The 18,715-nt window shown below is 49.8% G+C and overlaps 1 protein-coding gene across 2 annotated transcripts in view; it reads left to right on the forward strand.

Moving 5' to 3' along the window:
• LOC147025479 (carbohydrate sulfotransferase 14-like) overlaps positions 1–18,715 on the forward strand; it is a 41,717-nt gene that overhangs the window by 3,203 nt on the left and 19,799 nt on the right. Inside the window, exons 2-3 of one of the 2 annotated variants that reach the window (XM_085886498.1) lie at positions 1,134–1,286; positions 1,746–1,956. In XM_085886498.1, the coding sequence (XP_085742624.1) occupies positions 1,762–1,956 (195 nt within the window). In that variant the 5' untranslated portion in view covers positions 1,134–1,286; positions 1,746–1,761. The remainder of the gene's footprint in view (positions 1–1,133; positions 1,287–1,745; positions 1,957–18,715) is intronic. The other variant, XM_085886499.1, reaches the window with a different exon arrangement.

The following is an 18,715-nucleotide window of genomic DNA, read 5'->3' on the forward strand; positions in this document are numbered from 1 at the left end:
CACACACACACACACACACACACACACACACACACACACACACACACACACACACACACACACACACACACACACACACACACACACACACACACACACACACATACACACATACACACATACACATACACATACACATACACATACACATACACATACACATACACACATACATACACACACACACACACATACACACACATACACACACATACACACACATACACACACATACACACACATACACACACATACACACACATACACACACATACACACACATACACACACATACACACACATACACACACATACACACATCGAGGCTTGTTATCAGTGCATTGCATATATATATATATGATGGGATTGTCACCATGGATACAGGATGAGGATGTTCAGATGACTGGCGCCGCATCCCGACCTGACGTCAGGTGTGTGTGCTGACGAGCAACCACGCTCAAGTACACTTACTTGAGAGTTTTTACAGACGCAATGCTGTTTGGGTTTTCTTTCCTCCTTTCTTTTTGTGAAGAGAGATTGGTTCGAGATTTTTTACACACATTGGGCAACATAATAAAGACTAAGCACGTGTCACGGCGGGAACGTTTAAAATGGGAAGAAAACGTGAGTGAGGAGGGAGGACTGCGCACACCTCGCAACCATCACCTGTGCACTTGCTATTGCCTTCACTTCCAGGTGTTCGTGTCATTTGCTTTCAAATTCATCCACAGTGCCTACTCCTGTTTTCCCTTCTCTGATTATAAAATTCAATCTCTGTTCGAGTATTAAAAAAACGTTTTTGGTTTTTTTTTTTTAAACGTTCGTTCTCACTCACTCACTCACTCACTCACTCACTCACTCACTCACTCACTCACTCACTCACTCACTCACTCACTCACTCACTCACTCACTCACTCACTCACTCACTCACTCACTCACTCACTCTCTCACACTCACTCGCCTTGAATATAATCTTTTATTGGGACATTTCTCCTGATGGGGGTTATTTATTTTCTTATTGCACACAGTCTACTGCCCTCACATCGCTAACGTGTCTGACCGTCTGTGATCTCTGTTATCTACGACCTGTTTTCCAATATTTATCCTTCTCTCTGTCCTCCAACCCTCCCTAGCAACTCCAGAGTGCGTGCATTCTTCCAGTAACCTTCTCCTGGTTAAACTTCCAAAATCCAGGTGTACTGCGCACTTCAACTCTTATTGCTCGCTCCTCCCATAAGTGGAACCACCTTTTAGAGGCGATCTCACGCTTCCGTCCTGAACTTGAAGTGGGCAGCGCACCGGTTCTCACCCAATCTTTATTACCCACATGAACTCTTCCTAAACCCTCTACTAACACATTTGCAGTGTTTCCTTCCCTTTCTTTCTTTCTTTTTCTGTTCGTTCATTCCCTTCCTTATGTGTTTTTCAAGAGTTACCCTGCTACCCCACTGCCAATTTATAACCCCAGTCACCTTGCTCTTGCACGAGCCACGATCCTGTAAAGGAAATAAATATAATGGGGGTCAGATTAAAATGGGGGTGATTTTTGAACATGTTAGTCACATGTCACATTATACAAAGTGCAGTTCTACATTTTCTTATCATACCATCACATGTCTGGCTAATTGTCATGTGTAGCTCCGTGGTTCCGATCGTTTGCAGATGTTATGCAAGTTCTATTTTTATTTGTAGCGATTGAGAGTAGTTGCGGTGCATGCTGCTCTCCTTGTCTCTGTGCTTTCCAGCTCCCATCGATTGGCAATGCGGTTTCTTGGGAAGTGGTGGCGATTCCCAGTCCCCAGGACTCTGATGGTCCTGCTTATCCTGGCTTCAGCTATGCTTCTGCTCTTACTCCAGCACGGGAAACTCTGGAGATCCTCGAGAGGGGGGGCTGGTCAGAAGGGCCTTGGAGGAAAGAGTGCAGTGGATGTCGCCAAAGATTCCCTCAGGATAGAGGTAATTGCTCGATGGTGTGAGTTTGGGTTTATACTGTGGTTTTAAATGTATTTATTTATTTATTTGGCCTACAACATTGAGGCTCATGAGAGAGTGAGTTGATAAAGGGTAAAAAGGCAATGTAGTGACGGTGGGACAACAATTCTCTACACCAAGCGAGGGAATGAGCAAAGTACAAATGAAGGTGACAGGAGGGAATCCAATAACCTGCCAGAGGACAGATTTACGTTGGGTTCACGGTGTCGAAAAGATTACAGATAAGAATGGGGATGACATGACATGGTGGTGCACCATTTATTTGAAGTCCTGGAGGGAAGATCGATATTGAATGGACTCTGGAAGATAGTTCCACATATGGGATAAAATAGGAACAAGAGACTTTTACTGCCATTTTTTTCACAGGCTGGCAAGGTGGCCTTGAGGTATGCACAGACATCCCTAAGCTGTCTAGCCTGGGTTTGAATCTCGACTCGGCTATAAACTATCATCCTGGTGTTTCACAGGCAGGGAGATGAATCGATGTGAGCTGTCCCCTCGGATGGATGTTGAACTGGTTGTCCTGTCTGCGGACATTCGTTGGTGGACGTTAAATAACCCACGGTGTTGTCCGTGAAGATTAGGCGAGGTGATCGCCGGCACCATGAACAAATTCCAAATTCATGCCATAACTGCGGCTGAATTTGAAATTCCTCGATTTTTGTCACATTTTGTTGCGTTTAAAACCTGAATTTGAAATGGATTAAATTTTTTTTTTTTTGTCACCGATCTACACAAAATACTCTGTAATGACAAAGTGAAAACATGTTTTTAGATATTTTGACATGAATTGAAAATGAAAATCTGAAATATCTTCCGTCAATAAGTTTTCAACCCCTTTGCTATGACATTCCAAATTGAGCTCAGGTGCATCCAATTTCCTTTGATCATCCTCGAGAGGTCTCCACAACTTGATTGGAGTCTACCTGTGCCCAATTTAATTGACTGGACACAATTTAGAAAGAAACACACCTTTGTACATGAGGTCTCACAATTGACAGTGCATGTCAGAGCAGAAACTCCACCATAAGGTCCAAGGAACTGTCCGTAGAACTCCGTCTTCCTTGAGCTGGCGTCCGACCAAACTGAACACCCGGGAATAAGGACCTTCGTCAGGGAGGTAACCAAGAACCCATTGACCACTCTGATAGAAATACAGAGTTCCTTGGCTGAGATGGGAGAACCTGCAGGAAGGACAACAATGACAGCAGCACTTAACAAATCTCGGCTTTATGGGAGAGTGGTCAGACAGAAGCCACTTCTGAGAAGAAGGCACATGACAGCATGCCTGGAGTTTGCAAAATGGCACGTGAAAGACTCTGATGAAAGTATGAGGCAAAATATTCTGTGGTCTGAGGACGTCTTTGTCCTGAATGCAAAGCGCTATGTTGTGCGGAATCCAAGCACATCTCATCACACATCAAACACAATCCCTCCCATGAAGCATGGTGGTGACAGCATCATGCTGTGGAGATGCTTTTCAGTGGCAGGGACTGGGAGATTTGTTGGGATAGAGGGAACAATGAATGAAGCCAAATACAGGCAAATCCTTGAGGATAACCTGCTAAAGAGTGCAAAACAACTTGGACTGCGGTGAAGGTTTACGTTTTTCGAGGTGCTCTTCTCGTCTTGTGGGATTTCAATCCATTGACTGGCATTGATAGGGATGGTTATGAGACATGTGTTGGTCCCCATGTGTCTGGAACTGTGAACCAGAATAGCAGTCAGTTCCTTAACGTTGCAAGAAGTCATGGATTTAGACTGACTGGTTCATGGTTTCAGTGCCCAAAGCCTCATTGATGGACTTTGTATTCCAAGGCTGGTACTATGTCAAAGGAGATTGACCATGTGCTCATTGATGGTTGCTGGAGGATGGTTGAGAATGGCAAGGTCTACCGGAGTGCTCAGTTCCTCAATAATGACCACAGGCTTCTTGCAGCAACTCTGAAGTTCAGCTTAAATCCAGGAGAATGGTACCATCCCAGTCGAGGCTGGATGTTGGCAATCTCAAGGATGAGAGGGTAACTGAAGAGTTTGTGAACAGGCTGAGTGGGGATTTGGAGGACTTGGGTGTTTCGCGGAATCCTGACGAGCTGTGGATTGCCTTCAAGATTGCCTTCCGTGATGTCGCCAGTGGTTGTCTTGGACCCCACTGTCAGGCGAAGAATAAATTTGTCTCCCAAAGGACACTGGGTACCATTGACTTGAGTCGCAGGGCCAGGCTTGAGTTGTTTAGGGAGTTGAGGCATAAAACTGCACATGCGTTGAAGGTGGACAAGGAGGCCGATGTGTGAGGAATCTGTGAAGAGGTAGAGCAACACCTGTGGTCAAGTGATTCTCATCCTGCTTACGGAGGTATTCGCGCATTGCATTCCTTCAAGCTCATCCCTCGGTGTACTGCAGTTAGAGCAGAGGGTGGTAGGCTCTTGACAGAGGAGACTGAAGTGAAGGCCCGCTGGGCCGGTTACTTTGAGCGGTTGTACCAGGCTGATCCACCAGTTGTCGAATTGGGTGTCAGGGGTGTGACTATCCTGATTGCTGACCCTCCAATCAACTGTGGTCCACCTTCGTTTGTGGAAACACAGGCTGCGGTGAACCGGTTGAAATGGGATAAAGCTCCAGGGATCTGTGGCATCTGGGTTGAACTTCTCGAGGCTGCTGGAAATACTACACTCATGTTGTTGCATGCAGTTCTGTGTTCTGCCTGGAACACAGGCAACATCCAAACTGACTGGAAGAGGGGCCTTGTTGTCCCTCTCTGGAAAGGAAAGGGTGATCGCCAGGACTGTAACAGCTACCGAGAGGTGACACTGCTCTCGGTGCCGGGCAAGGTCTTTGCTCGGATAAATTTTGATAGCATTCACCACCATCTGCTTGAGCACCAGCATCCAGAGCAGTCAGGCTTTACACCAAAGAGGTCATTGATTGACCGTATCCTTCCTCTTCGGGTCCTCACCAAACGCAGCCGAGAGTTTTGGCAGGGGATGCTTGCAGCCTATGTTGATCTCCACAAAGCATTTGATTCAGTGAATCAGGATCCCCTCTGGAGGATTCTTGGTCTTCGTGGGGTGCCACCAAAACTGATTGATCTCATGTCTGAACTGTACTCTGGTACTGAGAGTGCTGTGGGATGTGATGATACCATCTCCGACTTATTTCCAGTTGTTACTGGAGTTCATCAGGGGTGTTTACTGGCCCCCACACTTTTCAGCGCTTGTATGGACTGGATTCTGGGGAGGATGTCGGAGAGATCAAGCTGTGGTGCATTGTTTGGGAATGTCAAGATCTCTGACCTTGATTTCACAGATGATGCAGTCATCTGTGCGGAGACTCTAGATATCCTTTTGGGGGTCTTCGAGGTGCTGAATGAGGAGTCAGAGCCGCTGGGATTATGGGTTTCCTTGGTGAAAATTAAGATCCAGGCTTTCAATAACATCTTGGATGCTGATGCCTTGTGTGTATCTGTTTGTGGTGAGGATGTTGAGGTCAGGGAGAGATTCACTAACCTTGGCAGTGATATTCTGTGTTGGGCTTGGGGAGTCATGGATTCAATGGATCATGGGGTTTGGTGTTGCCGGTACCTGGTCGTAGTTCATGAACTGGTCACCCTAAAAATGCGGAGTTGTTCCATGTTTTTCAAAACATCCACTTTCCACTTTGACTACAGACCAGAAAAACCACAGATATCTAGATATCTTAGTATGAGAAGAAAGGTAATTTTGTCTAGTTTAATGTGGAAAAAACAGAAATAAAAAATCTGCAATAATTTTTGTGTAACAAGCAAATAAGTGATACAAGTCAAGGGTGGAGTAAACAGGCGGAGGCGGCGGATGTGGTGAGTCAAATTTGGAATAAACTGAATTTATTTCAATCAATAAGCTTTAATCTAATCTATTTTGTTATTTTTTGGGTGAGTAACATTTGGGACTTGCTGTTGCATGATGCAAGATTGATTATTCAACTTGTTATTATTCAGCAAACCCTGACCAATATGTACAAACTCCTAAAAGAGATCTAGTAAATATCTTTACATAGTTATGTATCTAGCAGATTCTCAGGATTAAATTGGCACTTGAATTGTCCAAAACGGCCAAAGGATAACTGATCCACATCCAATTTACTCAGAAAGGGTGAATTCGAGATAAACGCGAAAATGTGTTTTCCTTGTAATGCATTATCCATTAAAGTTCATAATTAAAAATACCATATTCGCCGTTAATTAGTGGTTTTTGCTAATTTTTTTCACACAAGTGCATGTAGCTTGGTGATGTCTATCAACACAGAGAAAACTGAAAAATTGAATATTTTTTCAATTCAATATATTATTGAATTGAATATTCAAGAAAATATTCAATTCAAAAATATTTTCAATTGAATATTGGAAAAAAAAAAAAAAAAAAAAAACCAGTTCATGAACTATGACCACCTGTGCAGGAGGACAAAAGTCCAAGTCTTCAGGTCCTTGGTGCTTCCAGTCTTGCTCTACGGATGTGAGACTTGGACTCTGACCAGGGATCTGAGACGGAGACTTCAGAGCCAGGTCTCTTTGGAGAATCCTTGGCTATCGCTGGTTGGATTTTGTGTCCAACGAGCGGTTGCTGAGAGAGACTCAAATGAGATTTGTTACCTGCATCATCCATGAGCGTCAGCTGCGGCTGTATGGACATGTGGCTCATTTTCCTGACGCTGATCCTGCTCACTAGATTTTCTCAGCGAGGGAGCCTCGTGAGTGGAGGCGGCCAATGGGCTGACCACATGCCATGCCTTGTGGTTGTAGCAGGTTGATCAGCATCTCAAGGAGATGGGGATGGGCTCGGCATCTGCCTTTGGGATGGCCAGACGGAGGCCCCTTGAGTACCGGCGGAAAGTGGATGCAGCAACTCGTTGCTCCGGCACATGCTCCCATACCTGATCTGAACTGGCATCCTGCCATGCTTTCCAAACTGTCTGCCTATGGAATCCAAGGTGAACTCCACTCTTGGATTACTGACTTCCTCCACTCTCATCGACAACATGTAGCTCCAAACAGAACCCTTTCATCTCCTGTCCTTGTCAAAGGCTGGAGTATCCCAAGGCAGTGTTCTTGCCCCATATTATTCCAAATCTTCATCAATGATCTCACTGACTCTGGAAAATCCTCTTTATCCCCCTTTTTGTTTTTTTGTATACCATGTTGAGGCTTATGTCAGAGCTCTGAACAGATGACTCCACTCTCTGCCAAGATATCTCTCATCCTTCTGACAGACGGGCAGCAGCCACTTTCCTCTCCTCACACTCTGACAAAATCACAAACTGGTCAAACACAATTTTGTTTCTGTATCCTTTTTGTCCACCCTTTGCATTCTCCCTTACCCCTCATCGTTACGTGCATCCACTGTTTGTCCATCGCCATTTACTTTCTCCCTCTGCCCTGTTGTTGGCTTTTCCCCTTTCTCCTGCATTTTCTTTTGTTGTGTTCTGATTTGTTCTGTGTCATCGCTCTTCCATGTGCCAAGACCATGTAAAAAAAAGATAACAATGCTTTGACATTTGCAGACCCCGACAGTTGCGGCATTTTCCAGGAAAGTAGTCCCTGTGAATAGCGGGTTCTGACACAATATACACTACATGGCCAAAAGTATGTGGGCACCTGCTCATCCAACATCTCAATCCAAAATCATGGGTATTAATATGGAGTTGGTCCGCCCCCCCCTTTGCTGCCATAACAGCCTCCAGTCTTCTGGGAAGGCTTTCCATGAGATGTTGGAACATTGTTGTGGGGATTTGCTTCCATTCAGCCACAAGAGCATTAGTGAGGTCGGCCACTGATGTTGGGCGATTATGTCTGGCTCGCAGTCGGCATTCCAATTCATCCCAAAGGTGTTCCATGGAGTTGAGGTCAGGGCTCTGTGCAGGCCAGTCAAGTTCTTCAACACCGATCTCGACAAACCATTTTTGCATGGACCTCGCTTTGTGTTGGGGGGCATTGTCATGCTGAAACAGGAAAGAGCCTTCCCCAAACTATTGCCACAAAGTTGGTAGCCGAGAATTGTCTCGAATGTCATTGTATGCTGTAGTGTTAAGATTTCCCTTCACTGGAACTAAGTGGCCAAGCCCGAACCATGAAAAGCAGCTCCAGACCATTATTCGTCCTCCACCAAATTTTACAGTTGGCACTATGCATTCGAGCAGGAAGTGTTCTCCTGACATCCGCCAAACCCAGATTCGTCCGTCGGACTGCCAGATGGTGAAGCGTGATTCATCACTCCAGAGAACGCGTTTCCACTGCTCCAGAGTCCAATGGCGGTGAGCTTTACACCACTCCAGCCGACGCTTGGCATTGCACATGGTGATCTTCGGCCTGTGTGTGGCTGCTTGGCCATGGATGAAGCTCTCGGATAACAGTGCTTGTGCTGACGTTGCTTCCAGAGGCAGTTTAGAACTCGGTAGTGAGTTTTGCAACGGACGACAGACGATTTTTCCTCGCTACGCGCTTCAGCACTCGGTGATCCCGTTATGTGAGCTTGTGTGTCCTACCACTTCGCTGCTGAGCTGTTGTTGCTCCGAGACGTTTCCACTTCACAATAACAGCACTCACACTTGACCGGGGCAGCTCTCACAGGGCATAAATTTGACGAACTGACTTGTTGGAAAGGTGTCATCCTATGACGGTGCCTCGTTGAAAGTCATTGAGCTCTTCAGTACGGCCCATTCGACTGCCAGTGTTCGTTTATGGAGATTGCATGGCTGTGTGCTTGATTTTTATACACCTGTCAGCAATGGGTGTGACTGAAATAGCTGAATCCTCTCATCAGAAGGGATATCTGCATACTTTTGGCCATATAGTATGTATATATATATATATATATATATATATATATATATATATATATATATATATATATATATATATATATATATATATATATATATATATATATATAGTTGCGGATTCGCGCCCGCCGGCGTGCGAACGGCCACGTAACTCGAATCGCGGCACGTCGCCCACCGGACGGACAATCCAGTCGTGACCCACTCGGACTAACGCCAGGAACCAGTCACGGGTGGAACTTTCGGTCTCACCACGATCGTGCCAATCGGCCCCCGCGTGGGATAGGGTTGCTCGCCAAATTCGACCTACCTAAGTACCCACACGGAGGGTAGACCGGGCGATCGCACCTCGCCGCAGGTCGACTTCGGACACGGGCCACTTTAAGCGACCCGTTCCGTACTATCGGGATAACCGAGCGGTGTTATTCGTTGGCCTCGACGGTTCGATTAATTATCGGGCGTTTTAGCCCACGACCAACCCTTTACGTGAAGCAAGATGGAGATTCAATGAAAGAAATGACGAAGCGAAGCGGGAAAACAGTTCAACAATAAGCACATTTATTTCGCGATGAACGGAAAGCACACATATACAATTCCACCAAAAGCACATGAAAAAGAAGAAGACAATGCAATATTACACAAAAAGCAAATGCAACAATGCAGATCTATCCGACTACCGGGCACACGGCAACACTTATACAATTTTACTTCACAGACGGCGCCGACAACACATATTCCCAAAGCAAAAGAAAAGAGAACCACCCTCCAGCATGAGGGGGTAGGCGGGCCTGGGGCCGAGACCGTGTCGGGCCTACCCATCTGATGAGACGCGGAGCGGCGGTGGTGCCTCAACTCCACGGGCCTCGCGGACAGTGTCTGGTAGGGGGTGGGAAGGGGGCCCCCTTTGTCACACTATCTCAGCGCGGGGGGAAACAGGAGGGGGTTGCTGATGCTCGGGGGAAGGAGGATATCACCCTGTCTCGGGTCCCGCGGCGAGCGTCTCCTCCTCCACCTCGGTCGCGTTGCTGGCCTCTCCCTGTGCAGCTCCCGGCACCGACGCGAGCACCCCCTCGTCCGCCTTCGCCGCCGTCACCTCTCCACAGCTCCGTCCTCTTCACTCTGACTAGTACCACTTCTTTCCAGCTCCACCGACGACTCTCTTGAACTCCGCACACTTGAACTCAACTTCCAACTGAACTGACTGACTGACGAACGCAGCCGTTTATATAAGCCCCGTGGCTTCGCTCTTTCACCCTTGACCCTCTGCCTCCGACCCTTCACCTCTCTTGCTGGCTCCCCATTGGCCCGAGGAAACGTGGGCGTGAATGCTTTTTGATCCATGAATTTGCAAATCGCGACCGCCCTCCAACGCCCTGGAGGCGGGGCCAAATCGCCCCTCGCTCACCGATTGGACGGAACAAAAGTGGGCGTGAGTCGTTTTTGATCCGTTTTCTGTGGAAAGTCCGTGATGTTTTTGAACACGCTGCTCGGTGCGCGCCCTACACGAGTCCAGTATCGGCGCTCACAAGTGGCGCGAGAATGGTGGCGATGCGACGGTGGCGAGTTGTGACTGTAAAGGTCGTGGCGGTTGTGGTGAAGCGGCGTTGTGGTTGGTGGTTGTTGTGAAGCGGCGTTGTGGTTGGTGGTTGTTGTGTGATGGCTGTTGAGACGTGGTTGGTGGTGGTAATAATGGCGGCTGGTCCAAAATAAAGATAGTAAAAGAAAAACGGCTATCCTGAAGAGTCGCAGCCCGCATGAATGACATTTATTCCCTCTAAACAACGGGTTTGGGCCTAACTACACATATACTTACTGAGATATCTCACCTAAGGGACCTGAATGGTGGTTTGTGAATTTCGTCAACCACAACACTACCCCCTCCCCTTTTTACAGACTCGTCCCGAGTCGTCAAATTTTCGTGTGCCATCATGTGTAGTTTTCCCCTAGTACATTTTACCTACGGATCCCTGAGTGCGACATTCATGGTATTCGTGTCCCCAAAATAAATAACCTAAGGGCTGAGTAACTACCTAAACAAACTCACTCACACGGACGACTTAAATAAAATTGCCGGCGCTAAGACAGACATGCCGGGGGCGCACTCATATGTACAGTACATCTTAACCTTAACTTACAAATTTTACACTAAACCATGGCCCAGGATCACTGAACTCTGCAAAAAGAAAGCAGTTAGCAGGGAGCCAGGCTGCTCACATGCAGTCTCTGGCTCAAACAATGCAGGTGACGGGGAACGTGGCCGGCTGCTCACACGCAGTCCAAGGCCTTCCTTTTTGAACTGAACGCAGTGAACCACAACGGTGCATGTGCTGCACAAACGTAGTCTCCGTGCCAGCTCAAGTGGCACACGCAATGAACACAACGAATGGATGGATGAATGGTTTGAACTGAACGCAGTGAACCACAACGGTGCATGGGCTGCACAACGCAGTCTCCGTGCCAGCTCAAGTGGCACACGCAATGAACACAACGAATGGATGGATGAATGGTTTGAACTGAACGCAGTGAACCACAACAGTGCATGGGCTGCACAAATGCAGTCTCCGTGCCAGCTCAAGTGGCACACGCAATGAACACAACGAATGGATGGATGAATGGTTTGAACTGAACGCAGTGAACCACAACGGTGCATGGGCTGCACAAACGTAGTCTCCGTGCCAGCTCAAGTGGCACACGCAATGAACACAACGAATGGATGGATGAACACAAACACGGTGCACGGGCCGCCACTGCAGGCCCGTGTTGTAGCTGCCAACAGGGCAGTTCTTGCAGCTTGCAAACTGTTGCCTTGATCCTGGCGCACATGGCAATGAACAGGGGGGTGGGGCAAAAATTGAACGGGGCTGGTGAACAGGGGCAGTGGGCATGGCATGGCAAAGGCAGCAGGCAAACACAGCCCGCAGAAGAAGGCCGCTGCAGGCAAACACAGCCGGCAGATGGACTGGCCGGCATAGGCCTTGAAGAAAAACAGCCAGCCGGCAGATGAAGTGGGCCGGCACAGACCTTGCAGCACAGCAGCTGCAGACGATCCAGCCGGCACAGGCCTCGCAGCAAAACAACAGCTGCCGATGAAGTTGGCCAGCCTTTGCCGTTCCGTGGAGGTTGGTGGAGGGAGTGCGGTGGTGCTGGCCACTTGGCAGGTGGGCTCGGACCTACCTACCTGTCTCCCTCCCACCTATCGCCTTTGCCTGTCACTGTACATACCCACTCCCTTAATTTGTCAAACCCCAATTAAGCCCCAACTTATTTTTTTCTTATTTTTTTTTTCTTTTACTTCCCCACTATAAATCGTCCCCGAACCCCCTGTACTGTCCTTACTCGGCTAACCTATTCTGTCACCTAGCCTACTCCCAACCCCTACGTTCCCTTCCCGGAGGGGAGTAAGGGAGAGCTAACGTCCTGTGTCGAGGCCCAACTCAAGACTCAGAATGGCCTCCCCAGAGTTCGGCGATCTATAACCAAAGTGGGTCCAGCGGCCCACAACGAGAGCGAGGGGATGGATGGTGCGGAGGGGTACACTTCCTAATCTACCCTAACCTTTTAACTGTTAAACTACCCCGGGGCTTTCAACAAGCGCCTCTCGCTTAAACTATTGGTTCTAACAACCCAGATTCCCGTCGCCTGTGTTGGTGTCCTCACAATTTCGGGCCTCGCCCCCCAATTTTCTCTCCGTGCCCTCACACGGTCTCATGGCTGGGACACGTGGCTCCCTTTGGCAGGCACGACCCTATGCCGATTCTCCCGCTGTGGCACCCCCGGGCACTACACTGCCTCCGAGCCTACCAGCTCCCTAACACGGGGGAGTGCCCCCAATGGCACCTCCCCTGACACGCACACGTGGCAGGCTGGCTTCCCGGGCCCCTTTCCGAGGGTCACCCGTGCCCACAACACTGCCCACGCGGCTAATGGCGCCCCGGGCCCCCGCACCAAGCAGGTGCACCCGTGCCCACTACGCTATCCCGGCCCCCCCATGGGCCCTTGGCCTACCACGGCCGACTAGCCTGGTGCCCGGAGTACCCACTCAGCGATACTCACCTTTCGCAGCCACGCTCCCAGCCCGTCAACAGGGCTCCTGCACCCCTCCAAATGGGTTTCGAGCCTACATTCACACCAACAACAAAACGACCTCCATTTTTCAATTTAACTAACCCAGCTAACTCACTTTACTCTGACCCCGGGGTCCCTTGGGCGGGAGTCACTCCTCCCCCCAATCACTCATCGCACCATGCAGTCCCCATTCGCTCCACTCACACAGACCCGCTGGCCTCACTCACTCATCAAGCACACGCTTCCACTTCACTCACCAAGTCTCAACACACTCACCGCTGAACTCTGCCATCCTTCTAACTACCTCCCCTAACTAACTCGTGCTCCCACGTCGTCCCTTATACTACAGCACGTTCCTTTTAACACTATGTAGCTAAACTACGTCAACTCTACACATCCACTGTCAGTCACTGTCTCCAAATAAATCATTTTATTTCCCAACCTAAAGCTCATCTAAATCCCTCTAACTAATCCATTCCACGGACTCCATGAGGACTTACCCCTGCCCCATGAAGTCGGTCTAACTAAGCTAACCCTTCCCCCTAACTAGTTTCCATCCTGTGCCCCGGTAAGGGGTCTTCCACCCCTTGCCCAGGAATCCTGTGCACCCGAAAGTGAGGCTTGCTTTTTTTTTTTTTTCTTTACATGCGCAGCACCAGCGCGGCAACTCAGAGCTCGCGCACTTTGCACCTGCCCGTGACGTCATGCAGCTGCACGTGTACCTTGTCCCTCCTTGGATGGTACCATCCGGCAGGGATACCCCTCCTGCCGGATTCCAACCCCACGTGCAGCCATGACGTCACCGTGCGCATAAAAAAAAAACACAAGCCCCACGTCTCGAGGGGTTCCCCACGCGAACACATGTGCTTTGCCCGTTGGAGCTTAACACACACGATCGCGTGGAGAACCCGTCCGGTCCAAATCCATAATCCTGCCTAAACTTTGTCCGTCCGCGGGATCGGCAAATCCACCGCTGGCGTTTCCGGACCGGGACTTCACTCTCGCAAGCGAGCACGTGGGGGCCTCGTGCGTTGCACAGCACGGACCTCGTGCTCACTGCTGGGTGAACCCGGCACGGTCCCCGAAACAACTACAGCCGCTACCCGGCTTTCTTTCCTCACATGTCGCCGTCGTCGCCATTCCACACACGCACTCCCGCGTGTTACGACGCTCACACTCCATTCCATTAAACTCACACCGGGAGATGCGGCTGCGTGCTCCCGCATGCCAACCGACATCTCCTTCACATACCGCTCTCTCACACACACGGTCTCCCTTGCACTCGGCCGTTCACTCACGCATGCCACCTCCCTCGCACACATGGCTCCACGCACTCGCGGCCTTCCACTCACTCGTGCCATTCCCCTTGCACAAACCACACCACTCACACACGCAGGGGCACTCACCCGCGGTGCCTCATCCACACTGGCCGTTTCATCCACACACACACGGCCTCACTCACACACGGTGCCTCACCCACACACGCGGGGGCACTCACCCGCGGTGCCTCACTCACACACGCGGGGGCACTCAACCGCGGTGTTTCATCCATACTCCGTGCCTCACTCACACACGCGGGGGCACTCACCCGCGGTGCCTCATCCACTTGCGGTGCCCCTTTTACACACGGCGTGCTGGGAAGCACGTACTCCGGCACAATCGCCACCACACCACTCACACACGGGGTCGCTTCCACACACGGGGACGCACTCACACCTTGCACCACACACACAGGGACAACCACACTGGGGATTCGTGTCCCCACAAGGGTCTCCGGGGCCTTTATACCCCCCAAGCTCTCCGTGCACCCGTGCGCAGCACTCCTCCCCTCGACCTCGCAAAGCACGACCGAACCCACCTGGTCGTAACTCGCCTCAAGGGGGCAGACTCCCTCCCCTCGTTCCTGGAGGAGGCTATCCCGCTGCTCGCACTGGGTCTCCACCCAGTCCACCAGCTCACCCCCATTATCCTCCACTACCTCCGTGTGTGTGTGTGCGTCTCTAGCCTTGTCGTTATCATGCAGTCTCTCCTCTATTTTTTTTGTCTCCCGTGTCTCTATACATTTATAAGTTTCTGTTGTCCCCTCCTGTCTATTAGTCTCCGCTTCTTTCTGGCGTCTTTCCCTTATCTTTATGTCGGTCAACCTTGCTTTCTCTTTAAGTCGCTCCCGTCCTTCCCTGTTTTTCACTCCTTGCTCTTTCACGATCTCCGCGTACCTCATCCTTGCTTTCCGTATTAATTGTTCTTTTCTCTCCCTCCCAATTACTTTCACCTCGTCTCTTGTCTCCCGAATTACTTTTTCCTTACCCGCCTCCACCGCGGGCCCGACAGCCGTTGCACCCCCTCCCAGCTCGTTCGTTCCTACACGTGGAGTCGCCATTTTAAGCTCCCTGCTCACGGCCTTCATGCCCGCCTGCAGGCATCGGCCCATGTTCTGCGTCTCACCCCGCAGCTCTTTCATTTCCTCCTTCATGTTTGCTTCCATTCCGTTTATTTGCTTGTTCATCCCTTTCATTTCGTTTTTCATTTCATTTGTATTTGTATCCATCTTTTCGATCATTTCCGCATTCATTTTTGCCAGCATGGTGAATAGCTGGGCCATGTCGGGTGCGCTTGGGTGAGCCGTTTCGGCAGGGGTTGGGGAAGGGTTTTGGTGGAGAGGGGGAGGGGAGGTGTCATACACCGCGGCCGCTGCCGCACCCATTTCGGGCTCTGGGTTCAGTTGGGCGAGTTCGTTTTCCTGTACAACCAACATTTCCTGCACGGGGATTTCATCCTGAGCCATGGATTCTACACATTCTACATCCATTTCTAATACCCCCGGCTCCCGCTCGCCTTGAGACGCCATCTTGCTTCTCTTAAAGGGTTAATTTAGCTCGCTCGTAATTTGGAGGGAATCGGGGGTCGCTTCTCTCACCCCTGGACCGATTCCCGTGAATTTAATTGGAGACAGGAGAGCCCGTTTTCCCATTCTCCAATACCGGTGCCGCGAGGAGGGCGATGGGTTTATATCGCACGACCTGACACCAGTGTTGCAGATTCGCGCCCGCCGGCGTGCGAACGGCCACGTAACTCGAATCGCGGCACGTCGCCCACCGGACGGACAATCCAGTCGTGACCCTCTCAGACTAACGCCGGGAACCAGTCACGGGTAGACCTTTCGGTCTCACCACGATCGTGCCAATCGGCCCCCGCGTGGGATAGGGTTGCTCGCCAAATTCGACCTACCTAAGTACCCACACGGAGGGTAGACCGGGCGATCGCACCTCGCCGCAGGTCGACTTCGGACACGGGCCACTTTAAGCGACCCGTTCCGTACTATCGGGATAACCGAGCGGTGTTATTCGTCGGCCTCGACGGTTCGATTAATTATCGGGCGTTTTAGCCCACGACCAACCCTTTACGTGAAGCAAGATGGAGATTCAATGAAAGAAATGACGAAGCGAAGCGGGAAAACAGTTCAACAATAAGCACATTTATTTCGCGATGAACGGAAAGCACACATATACAATTCCACCAAAAGCACATGTAAAAGAAGAAGACAATGCAATATTACACAAAAAGCAAATGCAACAATGCAGATCTATCCGACTACCGGGCACACGGCAACACTTATACAATTTTACTTCACAGACGGCGCCGACAACACGTATTCCCAAAGCAAAAGAAAAGAGAACCACCCTCCAGGATGAGGGGGTAGGCGGGCCTGGGGCCGAGACCGTGTCGGGCCTACCCGTCTGATGATGAGATGCGGAGCGGCGGTGGTGCCTCAACTCCGCGGGCCTCGCGGACAGTGTCTGGTAGGGGGTGGGAAGGGGGCCCCCTTTGTCGCACTATCTCAGCGCGGGGGGGAAACAGGAGGGGGTTGCTGATGCTCAGGGGAAGGAGGATATCACCCTGTCTCGGGTCCCGCGGCGAGCGTCTCCTCCTCCACCTCGGTCGCGTTGCTGGCCTCTCCCTGTGCAGCTCCCGGCACCAACGCGAGCACCCCCTCGTCCGCCTTCGCCGCCGTCACCTCTCCACAGCTCCGTCCTCTTCACTCTGACTCGTACCACTTCTTTCCAGCTCCACCGACGACTCTCTTGAACTCCGCACACTTGAACTCAACTTCCAACTGAACTGACTGACTGACGAACGCAGCCGTTTATATAAGCCCCGTGGCTTCGCTATTTCACCCTTGACCCTCTGCCTCCGACCCTTCACCTCTCTTGCTGGCTCCCCATTGGCCCGAGGAAACGTGGGCGTGAATGCTTTTTGATCCATGTATTTGCATATCGCGACCGACCTCCAACGCCCTGGAGGCGGGGCCAAATCGCCCCTCGCTCACCGATTGGACGGAACAAAAGTGGGCGTGAGTCGTTTTTGATCCGTTTTCTGTGGAAAGTCCGTGATGTTTTTGAACACGCTGCTCGGTGCGCGCCCTACATGAGTCCAGTATCGGCGCCCACAAGTGGCGCGAGAATGGTGGCAATGCGACGGTGGCGAGTTGTAAAGGTCGTGGCGGTTGTGGTGAAGCGGCGTTGTGGTTGGTGGTTGTTGTGAAGCGGCGTTGTGGTTGGTGGTTGTTGTGTGATGGCTGTTGAGACGTGGTTGGTGGTGGTAATAATGGCGGCTGGTCCAAAATAAAGATAGTAAAAGAAAAACGGCTATCCTGAAGAGTCGCAGCCCGCATGAATGACATTTATTCCCTCTAGACAACGGGTTTGGGCCGAACTACACATATACTTACCGAGATATCTCACCTAAGGGACCTGAATGGTGGTTTGTGAATTTCGTCAACCACAACAATATATATATATATATATATATATATATATATATATATATATATATATATATATATATATATATATATATATATACACACACACACACACACACACACACACACACACACACACACACACACACACACACACACACACACACACACACACACACACACACACACACACACACACACACACACACACACACACACACACACACACACACACACACACACACACACACACACACACACACACACACACACACACACACACACGTTGAGTCGCAGTTTTTGAGATGGAGGCTTTATCACCAGTGAACGCAGCATCATTCGGCATCTTCTTCACCCTGACCCTATCATATGCCATGCCCTCTCATGCTATATATCAATTATATATAGCATGGTTCTTGGAAATATTATGAAGGTGATTTTTGTTCTGCCGTGTTTAAGGATATAATTCAATTTCAATAAAGGTTTAAAGGGGAACCCAAATGCTCAGACCACCTCAGCGCTAATATATCCCTTGATACCCCTACAAAACATATATGACTGTCTTTTTCCGATTTCCGATTTTTAAAGTAGGTAAATTTGCAACTAAAGGTCAAAATCATCTTCCTCAAATTAGCCATGACGTCACCTGGAAGTAGACCGTCGGATTCGTACTTTATACGGGTTACATATCTGTACGATTTAACTCAAGCAGCGAATAATTTTTCATTTTCCACAAATTACAATTCCACAAATTAGATTCTGCAACCGGTTCAGACGGCATCAACCCACGTGTCCTCAAAGCCTGCTCTTCTGCTCTTGCTCACCCTCTCTCTGTTCTATTCACCCTCTCATTTGCCCAAGGTCATCTGCCAACTGCTTGGAAATCTGCTAACATCACTGCCCTGCATAAAAAAGGTGCAAAAACAGATCCCTGTAACTACAGACCAATCAGCCTTCTCCCAATCATCAGCAAGGTTATGGAATCCATCATCGCTTCAGACATTAAATCCTTCCTCTTCTCCAATGGCTTGATTTCCAATCATCAATTTGGTTTCAGACCAGGTCACTCTACCCTGGATATGCTGC

Source organism: Eptatretus burgeri, chromosome 6 (assembly GCF_056783735.1).
Source record: "Eptatretus burgeri isolate ZD-2024b chromosome 6, Ebu_testis_v1, whole genome shotgun sequence".
In the NCBI taxonomy this organism is placed as follows: Eukaryota; Metazoa; Chordata; class Myxini; order Myxiniformes; family Myxinidae; genus Eptatretus; species Eptatretus burgeri.